This window comes from Scyliorhinus torazame, chromosome 2 (assembly GCF_047496885.1).
Source record: "Scyliorhinus torazame isolate Kashiwa2021f chromosome 2, sScyTor2.1, whole genome shotgun sequence".
NCBI classification, from domain to species: Eukaryota; Metazoa; Chordata; class Chondrichthyes; order Carcharhiniformes; family Scyliorhinidae; genus Scyliorhinus; species Scyliorhinus torazame.
In genome coordinates this window covers 130,592,185-130,610,764 of record NC_092708.1, presented here as the reverse complement: position 1 = coordinate 130,610,764, position 18,580 = coordinate 130,592,185, and the positions used below count along the sequence as shown (strand labels likewise).

At 57.2% G+C, this 18,580-nt stretch overlaps 1 protein-coding gene across 2 annotated transcripts in view; it reads left to right on the top strand.

Moving 5' to 3' along the window:
- The window catches only part of pde11a (phosphodiesterase 11a), a 706,589-nt gene that overhangs the window by 467,859 nt on the left and 220,150 nt on the right, over positions 1–18,580 (top strand). For both annotated transcript variants that reach the window (XM_072477086.1, XM_072477077.1), the window contains 2 exons: positions 1,955–2,101; positions 2,902–3,009. In XM_072477086.1, coding sequence (XP_072333187.1) covers positions 1,955–2,101; positions 2,902–3,009 — 255 coding nt within the window. The remainder of the gene's footprint in view (positions 1–1,954; positions 2,102–2,901; positions 3,010–18,580) is intronic.

Here is an 18,580-nt window from a genome sequence, read left to right as displayed (position 1 = left end):
GCTGCCCGTTCCCAAGGCAGCAGGAGGTGTGGACAGAGTTAGTGAATGGGAGGTGGGTTTAAGTGATGGATTGGACTGTGTTCACGACCCTCTGTAGTTTCTTACAGTCTTGGGCCAAGCAATTGCCATACCAGGCTGTGATGCAGCCAGATAGGATGCTTACTATGGTGCATCTGTAAACATTGGTAAGAGTTAATGTGGACATACCGAATTTCCTTAGTTTCCTGAGGAAGTAAAGGCGCTTTTGTGTTTTCCTGATTGTAACATCAATGTGGGTGGACCGGCAGACTGTTGGTGATGTGCACACCTAGGAATTTGAAGCTGTCAACCATCTCCACCTCGGCACCATTGATGCAGACAATACTTAGCTTCCTGAAGTCAATGACCAGCTCCTTAGTTTTGCTGACATTGAGGAAAAGATTGTTGTTACACCACGCCACTATGTTCTCTATATCCCTCCTGTGCTTTGATTCATCATTGTTTGAGATCTGACTCACTACGGTCGTGTCATCAGCAAACTTGTAGGTAAGAAAATCTAAAACATTGTGGAATCTATTGTGATTCCACAATTAGGCATCACTTGCTGGACAATTCTGAGTGTGCTAATAGCTACACTAACAACCAATTTACAATAATCCGCCAAGCTCATAACATGGCTCATTTATACTTGCTAGAAACAACATATAGGGTGGGATTCTCCCTTTGGGGGACAAAATCCCCACGCCCACCGGATAACAGGCGAGAACCACTCCGAACTTTTTCCTCGAAGATCCGGGGTGATTCCCCATTCTCCAGGGGGCTAGCAGGCCTCTGGCGTGCATCCCGCAGCTCTGGCTGCCGGCGGAGCACTGCTGGACAGATCGCGCGGCCGCGCATGCACATGGCGGCTGCAAGCGGCTCTGCTCATGCACGCGGTGGCCCGCCTCGGCACGGGCGCCGCCGACATGGCGGAGCCACACAGCGGGCCCGCGCGGAGGATGATAGGTCACTCCCGGATCATGATGGCCTGCTGATCGATGACTCCCAATCATGGGCCTGCCCATCGTCGAGTCCCCCCCCCCCGATCCCCATGCCCCCCAACCATAACGCCCACATCAGCCGCGACTCTGGATTCCCACAGGGTGGAACCACATTGGAATCACGCCGGCGGGACACAGCGGGCACTCGGCCCGTCGAGCGCAGAGACTCGCCGGGGGGTGCCTTTTCCATCGACCCCCGACCAACGCCGCGTCGATTGCGCATGCGCAAATGGCAGTGATTCCCCGGTCGCCAGAGAATCGCGCGCTCGCGTGGGGGCCTATTTTGGGTAATTCTCCGCCCCCGCGCCGAGCGCAATTTCGGTGCAGAGGGTCGGATAATCCCGCCCATATTCATCCCCAAGGACCTGTTCTCAACAAACAAAAATAATATGTTCAAACTTTGCTTTTTATTGAATTACCCAGGGGTTTGGGAGCCAAAAGTTTTCCGTGGCTTTTTCCATGGCAATGCCTTGGCCATCAGTGTCTATTTGTCGATCAATCCTGTAGTATAAATTGTTGTGATCATTTGAAATTCGGCATTCTTGCATTTGTCCGATGAGTGCCAGACAAAAAACTTCGGCAACATGCCTCTCTTTTCAGCATTATTCAAGTTCTGTACTGGCAAACAAAAGATGAAATGGGCTAAGATTTCACTTAGTAGAATAGTGGGTGAACCGCAAAGCATAATTTCTTTGAAAAGGTCTGTGACTTGTAATTTGATGCACCACCATCACTAAAGACTGCTTTTAAAACATCTCCCCAAGTTGCAGTTGTAGCTGGATCTTGCACTTTTTGGAGTTATTAAAGATATTCTCTCTCACTCTATGTTCTCGCTCTGTCTCAATGCATTATTTTGTTGTGAAGAGCAGGTGAAAAGTTAAAGCGAAACCTCGATTCTGAATTATTAACAGCCTGAGAATTATTTCCATTTGCAGACAGCAAACCTCCCACTTGTTACTGAACTCAGTATTGATGAATTCCATTTCAATGACTTCTCTCTTGACAAGGATGCTATGATCACTGCAGCTCTCAGAATGTTCATGGAACTTGGAATGGTGCAGAAATTCAAAATTGATTATGAGGTAATTCATCTAAATACAAGTAGAGTAATTTATAAAATGTAATTTCCGTGTATTGTACAATTTGTGGGACGTAATCCTGGATGAGTTTATTGATATTTGGGTCAGTTGTCCTGACAAATGGGCAGTAACTCCTTCCTCTCTTATTGAAGTCCCTTCACCTGGCTGTTTATATCCCACCATCAAAATTGAATTGGGGTGGAGTGGCCATCATTAGCAGGTCCCATTTGGGCCTTTCTCCTCACTTACCATGTCTCTAAAAGCATCCTCAAAGCGTAACATTTTGACCGTATGTTCAGCCATCTTTCCTAATAAAACATGGCGAAATTCAGCAATGTGCATCTGTATTTTGTGGTAGTAATGACAGTAAAATGATCAGGATTACTATTCTGAATTTGACAGGAAATTCTAGAGTCCGTACATGAAATTGATTAAATCCTGCCACGAGTGCCTATAATCCACTGCTCCTCTGTGAAGAGCCTTGAATATTTTTTTCCATTAAAGCTGCTAAATGAGGGCAGCACGGCGGCGCAGTGGTTACCATTGCCGCCTCACGGCGCCGAGGTCCCAGGTTTGATCCCGGCCCTGGGTCACTGTCCGTGTGGAGTTTGCACATTCTCCCCGTGTCTGCGTGGGTTCTGCCCCCACAACCCAAAGATGTGCAGGGTAGCTGAGTTGGCCATGTTAAATTGCCCCTTAATTGGAAAAGAAATAATTGGGTACTCTAAATTTATTTTTTAAAAGCTGCTATATAAATGCAATTTATTATTCCATACACTGTATTTACAAGCTGTGTCTTGCAGACTTTGTGCAGATGGTTGCTGACTGTCCGGAAGAACTATAGGATGGTTCTCTACCACAACTGGCGGCATGCATTTAATGTGTCTCAGTGCATGTTTGCAATCTTAACAGTGAGTATTCTAATTAATCACTATGATGCAAAGTATTCAAATAAGTTGTTCAGTTTTGTTGAAAATATATTTATCCAATATATTTATCAAGAATAATTTTTGCATTTTATTTTATCTTTGTTTGTCGTCAAATTTAATTTACTTGCAATAACATAAATTTAATACAGAAACCTCTAGAACTTTGAATACAATTTCAATACCGCAATGCTGTAACACTGTTGAGCTTTGATAAGTAAATTAATTTGTGTCACCATTATTATGTCCCAATACAGCTATTCATATGTAATGCTAAAAAATATTCAAAGAAATTAGTTTATGATTTCGGAAGGACAATGAGTAAATAAAGCACAGGAGATGCTTTTGCTTAAACACATAGCTGAAGGTTTTTGCAAAATTTTGCAGCCACAATTGAACAAACTACCCTAAAGGGTGTCCACTAGATTGGATCTTTAGCCTATGTTATAAATTAACAAATGTTGTTTAAAGTCACATGCCAGGAGTAACATTTCCAGCCATTTGGCATAAATCATGGAGAAATTCAGCAATATGCATCTGGATTTGTGGTATGTTATGGGCGAGGCATTTTCAGAACCCCAAAATGTATCATGGAGTTCAACCAACCTCTCCCTTTAATGGATTTGTTGTTTTTCCTAGCACACGGCTTTTTCCCTAGGTGTGGGATTACAATTATGGACACGTGGGTTTTTAAACACAAAACAATGTTTATTCCATGAACTCAATTTAACATCTTAAATAAACATTGGATCTCTTAACACCCCTTACTTCAAAGATAACTCAGAAAATATTGCAACAGTAAATAATTCCTTAAAATGTTCCTTCAAACTTCCAAGAGACTTAACACCTTTAAACAGTATCACATCAGGTTAAAGGATATATATTATTTCTGTAGAACGGCAGAGATATATTAGCTTGGGTGACTTCAGCTCCAGCACCTTGCTTTCTTCATGCTGCTCTCTGGAAACCCACAGACACACCCACGCTGCTTTCTCAAACCTGGCTTTCTCCCTTCTAAACAGATCACAGCAAACCAGAACTTCTCAAGCTGCTGTCTCAAACTGGCTTTCTACTTTTAAACTGCTCTCAGCAAAACCAGCGAGGCATTTTTTACTGCTCTCAGCAAAACCAGCCAGGCACTTTTTAAACTGCAAAACCAAACTAAACTGCAAAATGGCTGACCTGAGCTGAGCTCCACCGACTCTATGACATCACTGTTTTCTTAAAGGTACATTGCTTAAACATCCATGTCTTAAGGTTCTCTCACATGACAGGTAGTAATAACAGCAAAATGACCAGAATTACTACTCTGAATTTGACAGGAAGTTCTAGAGTCCGTACATGTGCAATTAAACATGAAAATCTAGAATTTGCTGTGGTGGTTCCACACTTCTCGAAGGATGAATTGTTAAAGTCCCCCCTGACTATAATCAAGTAAAAATCATTGAATTGATCAGAGGATGGACTTTTACTCCATTAATATCACTGTAAAAACCCTGCAGAAAATTACGCCTTGTTGAAAGAGGTGTAACTGGATTTTTCATGGTGTAGTCTGTTCATAGTTACCACTGTAAAAAATCTTTCCGGCCTTAATCAATTAATTTCATAATAATAATCACTTACTGTCACAAGTAGGCTTCCAAGAAGTTACTGTGAAAAGCCCCTAGTCGCCACATTCCGGCGCCTATTCGGGGAGGCCGGTACGGGAATTGAACTCGCGCTGCTGGCCTTGTTCTGCATTGCAAGCCATATGTTTCGCCCACTGTGCTAAACCAGTCCCATGACAGAAAATGCATCCGTCCTCAATCCTGGCTGGAATGTTCCGGTGCCGCTGAGAGTGAATGGAGTTTGTGTTGGAATGCCAAATTTTCCATTCTCGCTCGCAATGGGTCCCACCACAGACAAGACTAGAGAATTCCACCCTATATTTTATGGAATGACAAATTTCGCCATTCTGAAAAAAAACACATTAAAAAATAAAATAACAATCCCAGTAATTTATCTAAACTGTAATTGAAAGTTTGCTATCTGTCAAGATTCTTCGATGGGATCGGCTCCTGATCCTGTTTGGTGATGTCACCAGTGCCGGAGGACTGAAGGTTTCCTTTATTTGGCACCAGATTGAAAATAACATCAGAAAGGGGCTGAATGGTGATACGTGGCACAGTGGATAGCACTGCTGCCCCACAGCACTGAGGACCCAGTTTCAATCCCGGCTCTGGGTCAATATCCGTGTCAAGTTTGCACATTCTCCCCGTGTCTGCGTGGGTTTCACCCACACAACCCAAGTTGTGTAGGTTAGGTGGATTGGCCACACTAAATTGGCCCTTAATTGGAAAAAATAAAATAATTGAGTACTCTAAATTTAAAAAAAAAATAAAAGGGGCTGAATTCTCCATTCCAGCGGCTGAGAATGGCCAGGTCCATGGCTGCGCATGCACACGGCGACGACTTGCAGCAGTCATGCTGTGCAACATGGCGCCGGCTGTGCACGGACCCAACCCGCCATCAGCGCCCCCACAGTCCATCCCCTGGCCACCCCCCCACCAGTCCCCCCAGTCCTCCTCCCCCCCCCCCCCCCCCGGCCAGATCCCGCTGGGTATGGTGGCTGAACACAGTCCGCGGCCGACACGCTGGATTCCCGGCTGCTCAGACCACTCGTCAGGAACTCGGCCCATTGGGGGCGGAGAATCATGGAAGGGCCTGCCGATGACGTGCCAATGATGTTGCAATGGCGTGCGGCACGTGACGCGATTACGCCACTTCTGAGGGGGTGGAGCATGGCTGCCAGGCGTCAAACCAGCGCCGGCCCCGATTTGGGTGTCAGAATGGATTCTCCGCCTGATCACCGATTACGATATCGACGTCGGGCAACTGAGAATCCCACTCAAGGTCTTTGTGGGCAACTTGCTTTCATGTTGTGGCAAGCACCATTGCTTCTCCACCCACTACAAAATATACTCAATATAAAGGTCCTTAGGATAATTATGAAGGCAAGAAACATTCTCCACCTACTTAGAACCAATCTTCCAAGGAGATTGGGTTGAGAAGTCCCAAAAAGCCTCTTTGCTTAGTGTATAAGGCAAACAAAGGCATTTTTTGTCTCCATCTATTTTCTAATTGTACATTGGGTAATTTATAAATAAACAACCAAGATTTTATTACTTAGCTAATTGAAATGTATGAAATTGGCATATAGGTTATAATGTAAAGAATCTTGTAGCATTAGCAAAAAACATCATGAAGGATATATAATTAAGTCAAATAGACTAGATAAGCCCTACTACTTGGACCTTTCATTCTAATTGGACAAATGAGCAAAAACAAAACATCGTAATAAATCAGAGTTAAAGAAGAGGTACAGTTAAACATAAGCCTGCAGAGACAGCAATAAGTAAACAAAGATAATGAGCTGCCATGGAGAAAGACAAACTAATACTTACGTTGGAATCTTTCCTTCAAATCGTTTGAATCCAGGGGACTGATGAAAGTCAGTTTTGATGCAGTATGACATCTGAAATATTTCCAATTACCAACAGTCCGTATCTTCAGGTTTTATTTCAATTCAAGTCTGACTAAGCAACCAAATCCCAGCTGTAAAATTACCCTCAAATACACTTGTTCATTCCCAGTTGCACACAGGAGCCAAGAGCAAATTAAGTATCCAAGTGAAGCAGGATTAGTGGGTGAGTGAGGAGAAAACTAGATGACGGCAAGAAAGGAGGAGGCAATGTGTAGGGCAGGTTGGGGCAAGTTGAAAGGATGAAGGGGAGAATGGATAGACAGCATGATGTATGGGGGAAGTTGGATGAGGACAGGGATGGAGGGAAGAAGATGGGCACACAGAAGAAACAGACTCTAACCTGTTGTTTATTTCTAATCACCTTCTGAAAAGATCTATTCATACAGCTGCTACTTAACATTTGCTGTGAAGTGGGAAAATACCAAAACTTGCATAAAATGATTTGTTTCTGCACTTTAACCTGGTAACATATCATCCTTATGTTTTATCCAGAAAATATTTGTACTATTCATGCTGGCTAAATAACGTGTCCTATTAGAAAGGTAGAGTCGCCAGAGCAGAATCTGTATGCTAACCTATGCAATTTAATATTTATCGAAGGAAAACAGTTACTGGGGGTTCTGTAACTTTGGTGAAGAATCAACAGGGCCCGGCTGATAAACTGTAAAGCGGCATTTCCACCTGCCTTATGTCCAACTTACAGTGACTGATTGGGTGAATCTCTGAGAAAATGTATGTTGATATTTTGTCAAAAATCAAATCAAAAAACAATTCATGCACCGTTTTCAAAGACATATCAAAACAAATTAGCCAGTGTTGACAGACTCAAGGCCTACTTTCCCAATGTAAATCAGACCCTTTTCCTTCTCAATGCTGACAGATTCACAAGAACATAAGAAATAATAGCAGGGGTAGATCACACAGACTGTTGAGCCTGCTCCATCATTCACTGTTTATTGACATTGCCTCCATTACACTCTGGGGAAGAGAGTTCCAAAGATTCACAAGCCTCTGAGAGAAAAAAGATTCCTCACCTCCATCTTAAATGGGAGACCCCTTGGGCAGGATTCTCCGACCCCCCAGCCGGGTGGGAGAATCACCGGGGGTCGGCGTGAATCCCGCCCCCGCCGTCCTCCCAATTCTGCCCCCCCCGAAACCGGCCCGGCGTGAGTCGCGCCACCCGCCTCGGAGAATGGCGGGGTCCGGCGCAACTCAATGGGAGCTGGGGCTGCCTGAAGTCTCCGGCCCGCGATGGGCCGAAGTCCCGCCCATCTGTAGCCGGTCCCGCCGGCGTAAATCAGAGTAGGTCCCTTACCGGCGGGACCTGGCGGCGCGGGCGGGCTCTGGGGTTCCTGTGGGATCGCGGGGCATCTGGCCCCGGGCGGTGCCCCCACAGTGGCTTGGCCCGCGGTCGGGCACTTGGGGGCACTCATTTCTTCGCATCAGCCGCTGTGGTCCTCCGTGATGGCCGATACGGAGACAAACCCTCCCGCGCATGCGTGGGGATGACGCCAGCATGCGCTGGTGCTCGCGCGCATGCGCCGATCACGCGGCCGGCGGAGGTGCTTCGGCACCGGGTGGCGTGGCGCCAAGCCCCTATCCTGCCGGCAGGCTGGGTTCATAAACCACTCTGGGGCGGGCCTAGCCCCTGAAGGTGCGGAGGATTCAGTACCTTTGGGGCGGCCCGACGCCGGAGTGGTTCATGCCACTCCGTTCTGCTGGGACCCCCGCCCCGCCGGGTACGGGAGAATCCCGCCCCTAATTTTTGAACTGTGTCCACTTGTTCTAGTCTCTCCTACAAGGGGAAACATTCAGCATCCATCCTGTTAAGTTCTTTAGGATCTTATGCTTCAATAAGATCACATTTTATTCTCCAGTAGATAAGGGCCCAACGTGTCCAACCTTTCCTCGTAAAATAACCTTCAACCCACCAGCACCCGCCCCCCACAAATCTGGGCAGTGGGAGCATCATGGGGGAGGGTGCATAGATGTGTGGTGGGCAGGGGGTTGGGGAGAGCGGACATCGAGGGAGGGATAGCCGCAGAATCGGAGAATCCGGCCCACGATATCACAGGACTCCTTGTGGCATGATTTGAAAGGTCCGTTACACAAAACGGGGTTTCCCGTTGTGGGGCAGCCATCAGAAAACCCCCTGACAGCTGGTAAATGGAGCATCCCGCCGGCCGGGAGAATCCAGTCCATGAAGCAGGGGGACCATCCCTCGTAGTTCAAGCCCACTCTTGCATTGAAATCCCCCAGTAGTTAAAGATGTTCTAACTGAGGGATTCTGCTGATAGCAGCATCAAGCTATGATTTTTCAACTTTGTAGTGGAGCACACTACTGAAGTATAGCTGCTAATGAGGTTAACTGGCCATATGTGAGTTGCGGATGGATGGAGGACTCGCGTTCTGAACCATTTTTGGGTGTTCTATCATCAAGAGTAGTGGGTTGCTTACAGTAAAACCTATGCCTTGCTCACATGTTTCGTCTCAAATCCTCCTTTGTTTTTCTCTCAGTGATCTGTTCTCGGTGAGCCTGATGTGTTTTAAAGAAGCCATGTCAATGTTCAGCCAATCAAGTTGCACATTGATCACAGCTGTCTTGCACATGTTGTCAACCAGCTACAAGTTGTCTGTCAGTCATGTGCACATGGTCCAGTTTGATCAAAGAGTTGCCATTTTGTTTGTTTTTGTTTAGTTGCCTGGTGCGATGGATTCTATCCACTGGTTAAGCAGAGACTCTGAGCTCCAAGCACCCACTGAAGCAGTGGGTGGATCAACACCTTACTAGTTGGGGGGAGCTGCCCAACCTGGGTTGGTGGCTAACCAATGGGATACATTGGTCCCTCCCACCATTGGAGACAGCATATAGCAAACATTCTCACATTCAAACATTAGGAGTTTATCACTGCTAACTTTGACTCCTCTGTTGTGTTAACCCTCTGCAATTAACACTCTGAAGTGAAACTAGAGTGTCCGCTCCAGAATGTAAGTTTGGAAAAGATTTATGGAGATCCTGGGCTGCTCAATATCAGAGTCCCCCTCTCGCCTTCATTGGTTGAGTCCAAAGAAATGCAAATTACTGAGGGCGGGATTCTGTGATCCTGAGGCTGAGTGTTGACGCTGTCGGAAACGCCGTTGCGTTTCTCGATGGTGTCAACACGGCTGTAGGATCAGCAATTCTGGCCCCTGTGGGGGCCAGCATGGCACTGGAGCGGTTCACACCACTCCACCTGCTGATCCCGGCGTCAACTGGGTGCCGCGGGATCCACGTATGCGCAGTGGCACCGGCGCCAACGCGCGCATGCGCAGTGGCTTCCTTCAATGCGCCGGCCCCGACACAACATGACGCAGGGCTACAGGAGCCAGCGCGGAAGAAAGGAGGCCCCCAGCCAGAGAGGCTGGCCCACCGATCGGTGGGCCCCGATCGCGGGCCAGGCCACAACAGAGGCCCCCCCCGCCAGGGCCAGACCCCTCTTCCCCCTCCCACAGGCCGCCCCCCGATCCTTCCACACCGAGTTCCCGCCGGCTGAGAGCAGGTGTGGATGGCGCCGGCGGGTTGGCGTTTTTACGACGGCCACTCGGCCCATCCGGGGCCGAGAATTGGCAGGCCAGCCGCGTAGAACGGCCCCCAACCAGCGACGCGCCAACCACGGAGAATCACCTGCCGGCGTTGGGGTGGCGTGGCGCGATTCGCGCCGGTCGCGGGGATTCTCCGGCCCGGCCCCAGGCTGAGGGAATCCCGCCCTATATTTGGCCTCGGCTTGGTTGCAGGAGTTGTTGGATAGATGACATTAAAAATGCATCTACATTACAATACAGCATCTAATAATCACATGTGAAGGCGTGAAAACTTTTAACCTGGTGGTCACAAACCTTCCATGGAAATGGATTGTTTTTTAGGTTTCCAGAACCCACCAACACACAAAAATTGTGAACCAGAAGAAGTGGAATCCTTCTTTTAATCCGACTTTTCCTTCCTTCTTTTTAATTTTCTGTATATTATTTAGCACTGCAATCACTATTTTAACAACATATCCTGGTTCCAACTCAACCTTTCATTTCCTAATCCTTCTATCTGATTGGCATACACAGTTGCTAGCTTCATTTGCAGATGTTCCGGATGCACTGTAAACCCACTCACAGCAACTTATGCTGCTAAATCTTATGGAAATTAAATGGCCAAAGGAAAGTCTAACAAACAGCGAGTGTTATTCATTCATCAGTGACAGTAAATTCTGGTCAATTGATTTTCAGCTAATGTACAGCTGGGTGTGGCCTTTCATTACAATTGGACAGCTCTAGTTGTTGGTCATATTCAGCATGCTCTTTTTAATTACAGGTCAGTTACAATAGGCAACCTTCTTTGTAATTTATAGTTGCACATGAGAAATCATCTCCCATTAGCAGTGTCTTAAGTGACAAGTTCCATTGTACATGTCTGAAATTTACTGTTATTGCCAGTGTTATTGTCAAAAACTTCAGTGCACAATCAAAATCCTCGTTTATTCATTGAAGATAAATGCGTCTGCTAAAATCACAAAGAAAATAATTTTGATATAAGTGCAGAAGAAATTCCTGCAATAAGATTGCTTGCTGTACTTCCCAGGCTGGAATCACAAATTTTATCAGACTAAAGTCAAGTGCTTTTCTTAGTAGGTTACTAGATAATTGACCACATATTATACATGGCTGTACTAGAGGGAGGTGATGGTATTGTCACTGGATTAGTAATGAGAGACCCAGGGTAATGTTTGGGGACCTGGATTCAAATCCTTCCACAGCAGATGGTGAAATTTGAATTGAATAAAAATCTGGAATTAAAAGTCTAATGTCTAATGTAATTTGAATATATTCAAGAGACGGCTGGATATAACACTTGGGGAGAACGGGATCAAAGGTTTTGGGGAGAAAGCAGGATTAGGCTATTGAGTTGGATGGTCAGCCATGATCGTGATGAATGGCTGAGCAGGCTCGAAGGGCCAAAAGGCCTCCTCCTGCTCCTATCTTCTATGTATCAATGTCTAATGATGTTGATTGTTGTAAAAACCTTGCTGGTTCACGAATGTCCTTTAAAGAAGGAAATCTGCTGTCCTTACTGTCATGTTTTGTACACTGGCTGGTATGAATGATGCACTACGGAACATCTGGGGCGTCATTTTCCGACCCCCCAGAGGGTCGGAGAATGGCCGTTGGCCGCCGTGAATTCCGCCGCCACCGCCCGCCGAAGTCTCCGAAGGGAGAAAAGTCGGCGGGGCGTTAATGGCGCCGCAGACGTCGGAGAATGGCACGGGTGAGCGCAAGGCAGCCGATTTTGGGCCTGCCGATATTCTCCCGTCCGGATGGGCCGAAGTCCCGTCGACGTGATGACCGGTCACGTCGACGTGAATCAAACCTCCTTTTAATCGGCGTCAACCTGTGGTCAAGGTTTACGCTGACCAGCGTGGAGGTGGGTGACGGCCTGGGGGGTTGGCCGCTGGACAGGCGATGGCGTGGCCGCAGTCTGAATGGGTGGGGAGAGGTGTGTGTAGGGATGTGTGTGTGTGTGTGTGTGTGTGCGGCGGGGGGGGGTGGGGTGGTTAGAGTGGGCTGGGCTCCGGGGGAGTGCCGGGAGGGGGGGTCAGTGCCGGGGAGGAGGATGGGGGGTCCGTGCCGGGGAGGGGTATGGGGGGGTCCGTGCCGGGGAGGAGTGGGAGGGTCCGTGACGGGGAGGAGGATGGGGGGTCCGTGCCAGGGAGGAGGATGGGGGGGTCCGTGCCGGGGAGGAGGATGGGGTCCGTGCCGGGGATGGGGATGGGGGGGTCCGTGCCGGGGAGGAGGATGGGGGGGTCCGTGCCGGGGAGAAGGATGGGGGGTCCGTGCCGGGGAGGAGGATGGGGGGACAGGGTCCGTGCCGGGGAGGAGGACGGGGTCCGTGCCGGGGAGGAGGATGGGGTCCGTGCCGGGGAGGAGGATGGGGGGGGTCCGTGCCGGGGAGGGGGATGGGGGTGTCCGTGCCGGGGAGGGGGTTGGGGGGACGGGGTCCGTGCCGGGGAGGAGGATGGGGTCCGTGCCGGGGAGGGGGATGGGGGGGTCCGTGCCGGGGAGGGGGATGGGGGGTCCGTGCCGGGGAGGGGGATGGTGGGGGTCCGTGCCGGGGAGGAGGATGGGGGGGCTCGTGCCGGGGAGGGGGATGGGGGGGTCCGTGCCGGGGAAGAGGATGGGGCCCGTGCCGGGGAGGGGGTGGGGGGACGGGGTCCGTGCCGGTGAGGAGGATGGGGTCCGTGCCGGGGAGGAGGATGGGGGGGTCCGTGCCGAGGAGGGGGATGGGGTGATGGGGGGACAGGGTCCGTGCCGGGGAGGAGGACGGGGTCCGTGCCGGGGAGGAGGATGGGGGGGGGGTCCGTGCCGGGGAGGAGGATGGGGGGTCCGTGCCAGGGAGGAGGATGGGGGGGTCCGTGCCGGGGAGGAGGATGGAGTCCGTGCCGGGGAGGGGGATGGGGGGGTCTGTGTCGGGGAGGAGGATGGGGGGGTCCGTGCCGGGGAGGAGGATGGGGGGTCCGTGCCGGGGATGGGGATGGGGGGGTCCGTGCCGGGGAGGAGGATGGGGGGGTCCGTGCCGGGGAGAAGGATGGGGGGTCCGTGCCGGGGAGGAGGATGGGGGGACGGGGTCCGTGCCGGGGAGGAGGACGGGGTCCGTGCCGGGGAGGAGGATGGGGTCCGTGCCGGGGAGGAGGATGGGGGGGTCCGTGCCGGGGAGGGGGATGGGCGTGTCCGTGCCGGGGAGGGGGATGGGGGGACGGGGTCTGTGCCGGGGAGGAGGATGGGGTCCGTGCCGGGGAGGGGGATGCGGGGGTCCGTGCCGGGGAGGGGGATGGGGGGTCCGTGCCGGGGAGGGGGATGGTGGGGGTCCGTGCCGGGGAGGAGGATGGGGGGGCTCGTGCCGGGGAGGGGGATGGGGGGTCCGTGCCGGGAGGAGGATGGGGCCCGTGCCGGGGAGGGGGTGGGGGGACGGGGTCCGTGCCGGGGAGGAGGATGGGGTCCGTGCCGGGGAGGAGGATGGGGGGGTCCGTGCCGAGGAGGGGGATGGGGGGATGGGGGGACAGGGTCCGTGCCGGGGAGGAGGACGGGGTCCGTGCCGGGGAGGAGGATGGGGGGGGTCCGTGCCGGGTAGGAGGATGGGGGGTCCGTGCCAGGGAGGAGGATGGGGGGGTCCGTGCCGGGGAGGAGGATGGAGTCCGTGCCGGGGAGGGGGATGGGGGGGTCTGTGTCGGGGAGGAGGATGGGGGGGTCCGTGCCGGGGAGGAGGATGGGGGGTCCGTGCCGGGGAGGAGGATGGGGGGGTCCGTGCCGGGGAGGGGGATGGGGGGACGGGGTCCGTGCCGTGGAGGAGGACGGTGTCCGTGCCGGGGAGGAGGATGGGGGGGTCCATGCCGGGGAGGGGGATGGGGGGGTCCGTGCCGGGGAGGGGGATTGGGGGGTTCATGCCGGGGAGGGGGATGGGGGGGTCCGTGCCGGGGAGGGGATGGGGGGTCCGTGCCGGGGAGGAGGATGGGGGGGTCCGTGCCGGGGAGGGGGATGGGGGGTCCGTGCCGGGGAGGAGGATGGGGCCCGTGCCGGGGAGGGGGATGGGGGGACGGGGTCCGTGCTGGGGAGGAGGATGGTGTCCGTGCCGGGGAGGAGGATGGGGGGGTCCGTGCCGAGGAGGGGGATGGGGGGGACGGGGTCCGTGCCGGGGAGGTGGATTGGGGTCCGTGCCGGGGAGGAGGATGGGGGGGTCCGTGCCGGGGAGGGGGATGGGGGGGTCCGTGCCTGGGAGGTGGATGGGGTCCGTGCCGGGGAGGAGGATAGGGGGGTCCGTGCCGGAGATGCAGATGGGGGGGTCCGTGCCGGGGAGGAGGATGGGGTCCATGCCGGGGAGGAGTATGGGCGGGTTGTGCAGGGGAGGGGGATGGGGGGGTCCGTGCCGGGGAGGGGGATGGGGGGACGGGGTCCGTGCCGGGGAGGAGGATGGGGTTCGTGCCGGGGAGGAGGATGGGGGGTCCGTGCCGGGGAGGGTGATGGGGGTGTCCGTGTCGGGGAGGGGGATAGGGGGTCCGTGCCGGGGAGGGGGATGGGTGGGTCCTTGCCGGGGAGGAGGATGGGGTCCGTGCCGGGGAGGGGGATGGGGGGTCCGTGCCGGGGAGGGGAATGGGGGGACGGGGTCCGAGCCGGGGAGGAGGATGGGGGGTCCGTGCTGGGGAGGAGGATGGGGGGTCCGTGCCGGGGAGGGGGATGGGGGGGTCCGTGCCGGGGAGGGGGATGGGTGGGTCCTTGCCGGGGAGGAGGATGGGGTCCGTGCCGGGGAGGGGGATGGGGATGGGGGGGTCCGTGCCGGGGAGGGGGATGGGGGGACGGGGTCCGTGCCGGGGAGGAGGATGGGGTCCGTGCCGGGGAGGAGGATGGGGGTCCGTGCCGGGGAGGGGGATGGTGGGACGGGGTCCGTGCCGGGGAGGAGGATGGGGTCCGTGCCGGGGAGGGGGATCGGGTCCGTGCCGGGGAGGAGGGTGGGGTCCGTGCCGGGGAGGGGGATGGTGGGTCTGTGCCGGGGAGGGTGATGGGGGGGTCCGTGCCGGGGAGGAGGATGGGGTCCATGCCGGGGAGGAGTTTGGGCGGGTTGTGCCGGGGAGGGGGATGGGGGGGTCCGTGCCGGGGAGGGGGATGGGGGGGGTCCGTGCCGGGGAGGAGGATGGGGTCCATGCCGGGAGGAGTATGGGCGGTTGTGCCGGGGAGGGGGATGGGGGGGTCCGTGCCTGGGAGGTGGATGGGGGGGTCCGTGCCGGGGAGGGGGACGGGGGGACTGGGTCCGTGCCGGGGAGGAGGATGGGGTCCGTGCCGGGGAGGAGGATAGGGGGGGTCCGTGCCGGAGAGGGAGATAGGGGGGTCCGTGCCGGGGTGGAGGATGGGGTCCATGCCGGGGAGAAGTATGGGCGGGTTCTGCCGGGGAGGGGGATGGGGGGGTCCGTGCCGGGGAGGGGGATGGGGGGACGGGGTCCGTGCCGGGGAGGAGGATGGGGTTCGTGCCGGGGAGGAGGATGGGGGGCCCGTGCCGGGGAGGGTGATGGGGGTGTCCGTGCCGGGGAGGGGGATAGGGGGACCGTGCCGGGGAGGGGGATGGGTGGGTCCTTGCCGGGGAGGAGGATGGGGTCCGTGCCGGGGAGGGGGATGGGGGGTCCGTGCCGGGGAGGGGGATGGGGGGATGGGGTCCGTGCCGGGGAGGAGGATGGGGGGTCCGTGCCGATGAGGGGGATGGGCGGGTCCGTGCCGGGGAGGGGGATGGGTGGGTCCTTGCCGGGGAGGAGGATGGGGTCCGTGCCGGGGAGGGGGATGGGGGGTCCGTGCCGGGGAGGGGGATGGGGGGGACGGAGTCCGTGCCGGGAGGAGGATGGGGTCCGTGCCGGGGAGGAGGATAGGGGGGTCCGTGCCGGAGAGGGAGATGGGGTGTCCGTGCCGGGGAGGAGGATGGGCGGGTCCGTGCCGGGGAGGGGGATAGGGGGGTCCGTGCCGGGGAGGGGGATGGGGGGACGGGGTCCGTGCCGGGGAGGAGGATGGGGTTCGTGCCGGGGAGGAGGATGGGGGATCCGTGCCGGGGAGGGTGATGGGGGTGTCCGTGCCGGGGAGGGGGATAGGGGGTCCGTGCCGGGGAGGGGGATGGGTGGGTCCTTGCCGGGGAGGGGGATAGGGGGTCCGTGCCGGGGAGGGGGATGGGTGGGTCCTTGCCGGGGAGGAGGGTGGGGTCCGTGCCGGGGAGGGGGATGGGGGGGTCCGTGCCGGGGAGGGGGATGGGGGGACGGGGTCCGTGCCGGGAAGGAGGATGGGGGGTCCGTGCCGGGGAGGAGGATGGGGGTTCCGTGCCGGGGAGGGGGATGGGGGGGTCCGTGCCGGGGAGGGGGATGGGTGGGTCCTTGCCGGGGAGGAGGATGGGGTCCGTGCCAGGGAGGGGGATGGGGATGGGGGGGTCCGTGCCGGGGAGGGGGATGGTGAGTCCGTGCCGGGGAGGGTGATGGGGGTGTCCGTGCCGGGGAGGGGGATAGGGGGTCCGTGCCGGGGAGGGGGATGGATGGGTCCTTGCCGGGGTGGAGGATGGGGTCCGTGCCGGGGAGGAGGATGGGGTGTCCGTGCCGGGGAGGGGGATGGGGGGGTCCATGCCGGGGAGGAGGATGGGGTCCGTGCCGGGGAGGGGGATGGGTGGGTCCTTGCCGGGGAGGAGGATGGGGTCCGTGCCGGGGAGGAGGATGGGGTGTCCGTGCCGGGGAGGGGGATGGGGGGGTCCATGCCGGGGAGGGGGATAGGGGGGTCCGTGCCGGGGAGGGGGATGGGGGGACGGGGTCCGTGCCGGGGAGGAGGATGGGGTTCGTGCCGGGGAGGAGGATGGGGGATCCGTGCCGGGGAGGGTGATGGGGGTGTCCGTGCCGGGGAGGGGGATAGGGGGTCCGTGCCGGGGAGGGGGATGGGTGGGTCCTTGCCGGGGAGGGGGATAGGGGGTCCGTGCCGGGGAGGGGGATGGGTGGGTCCTTGCCGGGGAGGAGGGTGGGGTCCGTGCCGGGGAGGGGGATGGCGGGGTCCGTGCCGGGGAGGGGGATGGGGGGACGGGGTCCGTGCCGGGGAGGAGGATGGGGGGTCCGTGCCGGGGAGGAGGATGGGGGTTCCGTGCCGGGGAGGGGGATGGGGGGGTCCGTGCCGGGGAGGGGGATGGGTGGGTCCTTGCCGGGGAGGAGGATGGGGTCCGTGCCAGGGAGGAGGATGGGGGGGTCCGTGCCGGGGAGGAGGATGGGGTCCGTGCCGGGGATGGGGATGGGGGGGTCCGTGCCGGGGAGGAGGATGGGGGGGTCCGTGCCGGGGAGAAGGATGGGGGGTCCGTGCCGGGGAGGAGGATGGGGGGACAGGGTCCGTGCCGGGGAGGAGGACGGGGTCCGTGCCGGGGAGGAGGATGGGGTCCGTGCCGGGGAGGAGGATGGGGGGGGTCCGTGCCGGGGAGGGGGATGGGGGTGTCCGTGCCGGGGAGGGGGTTGGGGGGACGGGGTCCGTGCCGGGGAGGAGGATGGGGTCCGTGCCGGGGAGGGGGATGGGGTGGTCCGTGCCGGGGAGGGGGATGGGGGGGTCCGTGCCGGGGAGGGGGATGGTGGGGGTCCGTGCCGGGGAGGAGGATGGGGGGGCTCGTGCCGGGGAGGGGGATGGGGGGGTCCGTGCCGGGGAAGAGGATGGGGCCCGTGCCGGGGAGGGGGTGGGGGGACGGGGTCCGTGCCGGTGAGGAGGATGGGGTCCGTGCCGGGGAGGAGGATGGGGGGGTCCGTGCCGAGGAGGGGGATGGGGTGATGGGGGGACAGGGTCCGTGCCGGGGAGGAGGACGGGGTCCGTGCCGGGGAGGAGGATGGGGGGGGGGTCCGTGCCGGGGAGGAGGATGGGGGGTCCGTGCCAGGGAGGAGGATGGGGGGGTCCGTGCCGGGGAGGAGGATGGAGTCCGTGCCGGGGAGGGGGATGGGGGGGTCTGTGTCGGGGAGGAGGATGGGGGGGTCCGTGCCGGGGAGGAGGATGGGGGGTCCGTGCCGGGGATGGGGATGGGGATGGGGGGGTCCGTGCCGGGGAGGAGGATGGGGGGGTCCGTGCCGGGGAGAAGGATGGGGGGTCCGTGCCGGGGAGGAGGATGGGGGGACGGGGTCCGTGCCGGGGAGGAGGACGGGGTCCGTGCCGGGGAGGAGGATGGGGTCCGTGCCGGGGAGGAGGATGGGGGGGTCCGTGCCGGGGAGGGGGATGGGCGTGTCCGTGCCGGGGAGGGGGATGGGGGGACGGGGTCTGTGCCGGGGAGGAGGATGGGGTCCGTGCCGGGGAGGGGGATGGGGGGGTCCGTGCCGGGGAGGGGGATGGGGGGTCCGTGCCGGGGAGGGGGATGGTGGGGGTCCGTGCCGGGGAGGAGGATGGGGGGGCTCGTGCCGGGGAGGGGGATGGGGGGTCCGTGCCGGGAGGAGGATGGGGCCCGTGCCGGGGAGGGGGTGGGGGGACGGGGTCCGTGCCGGG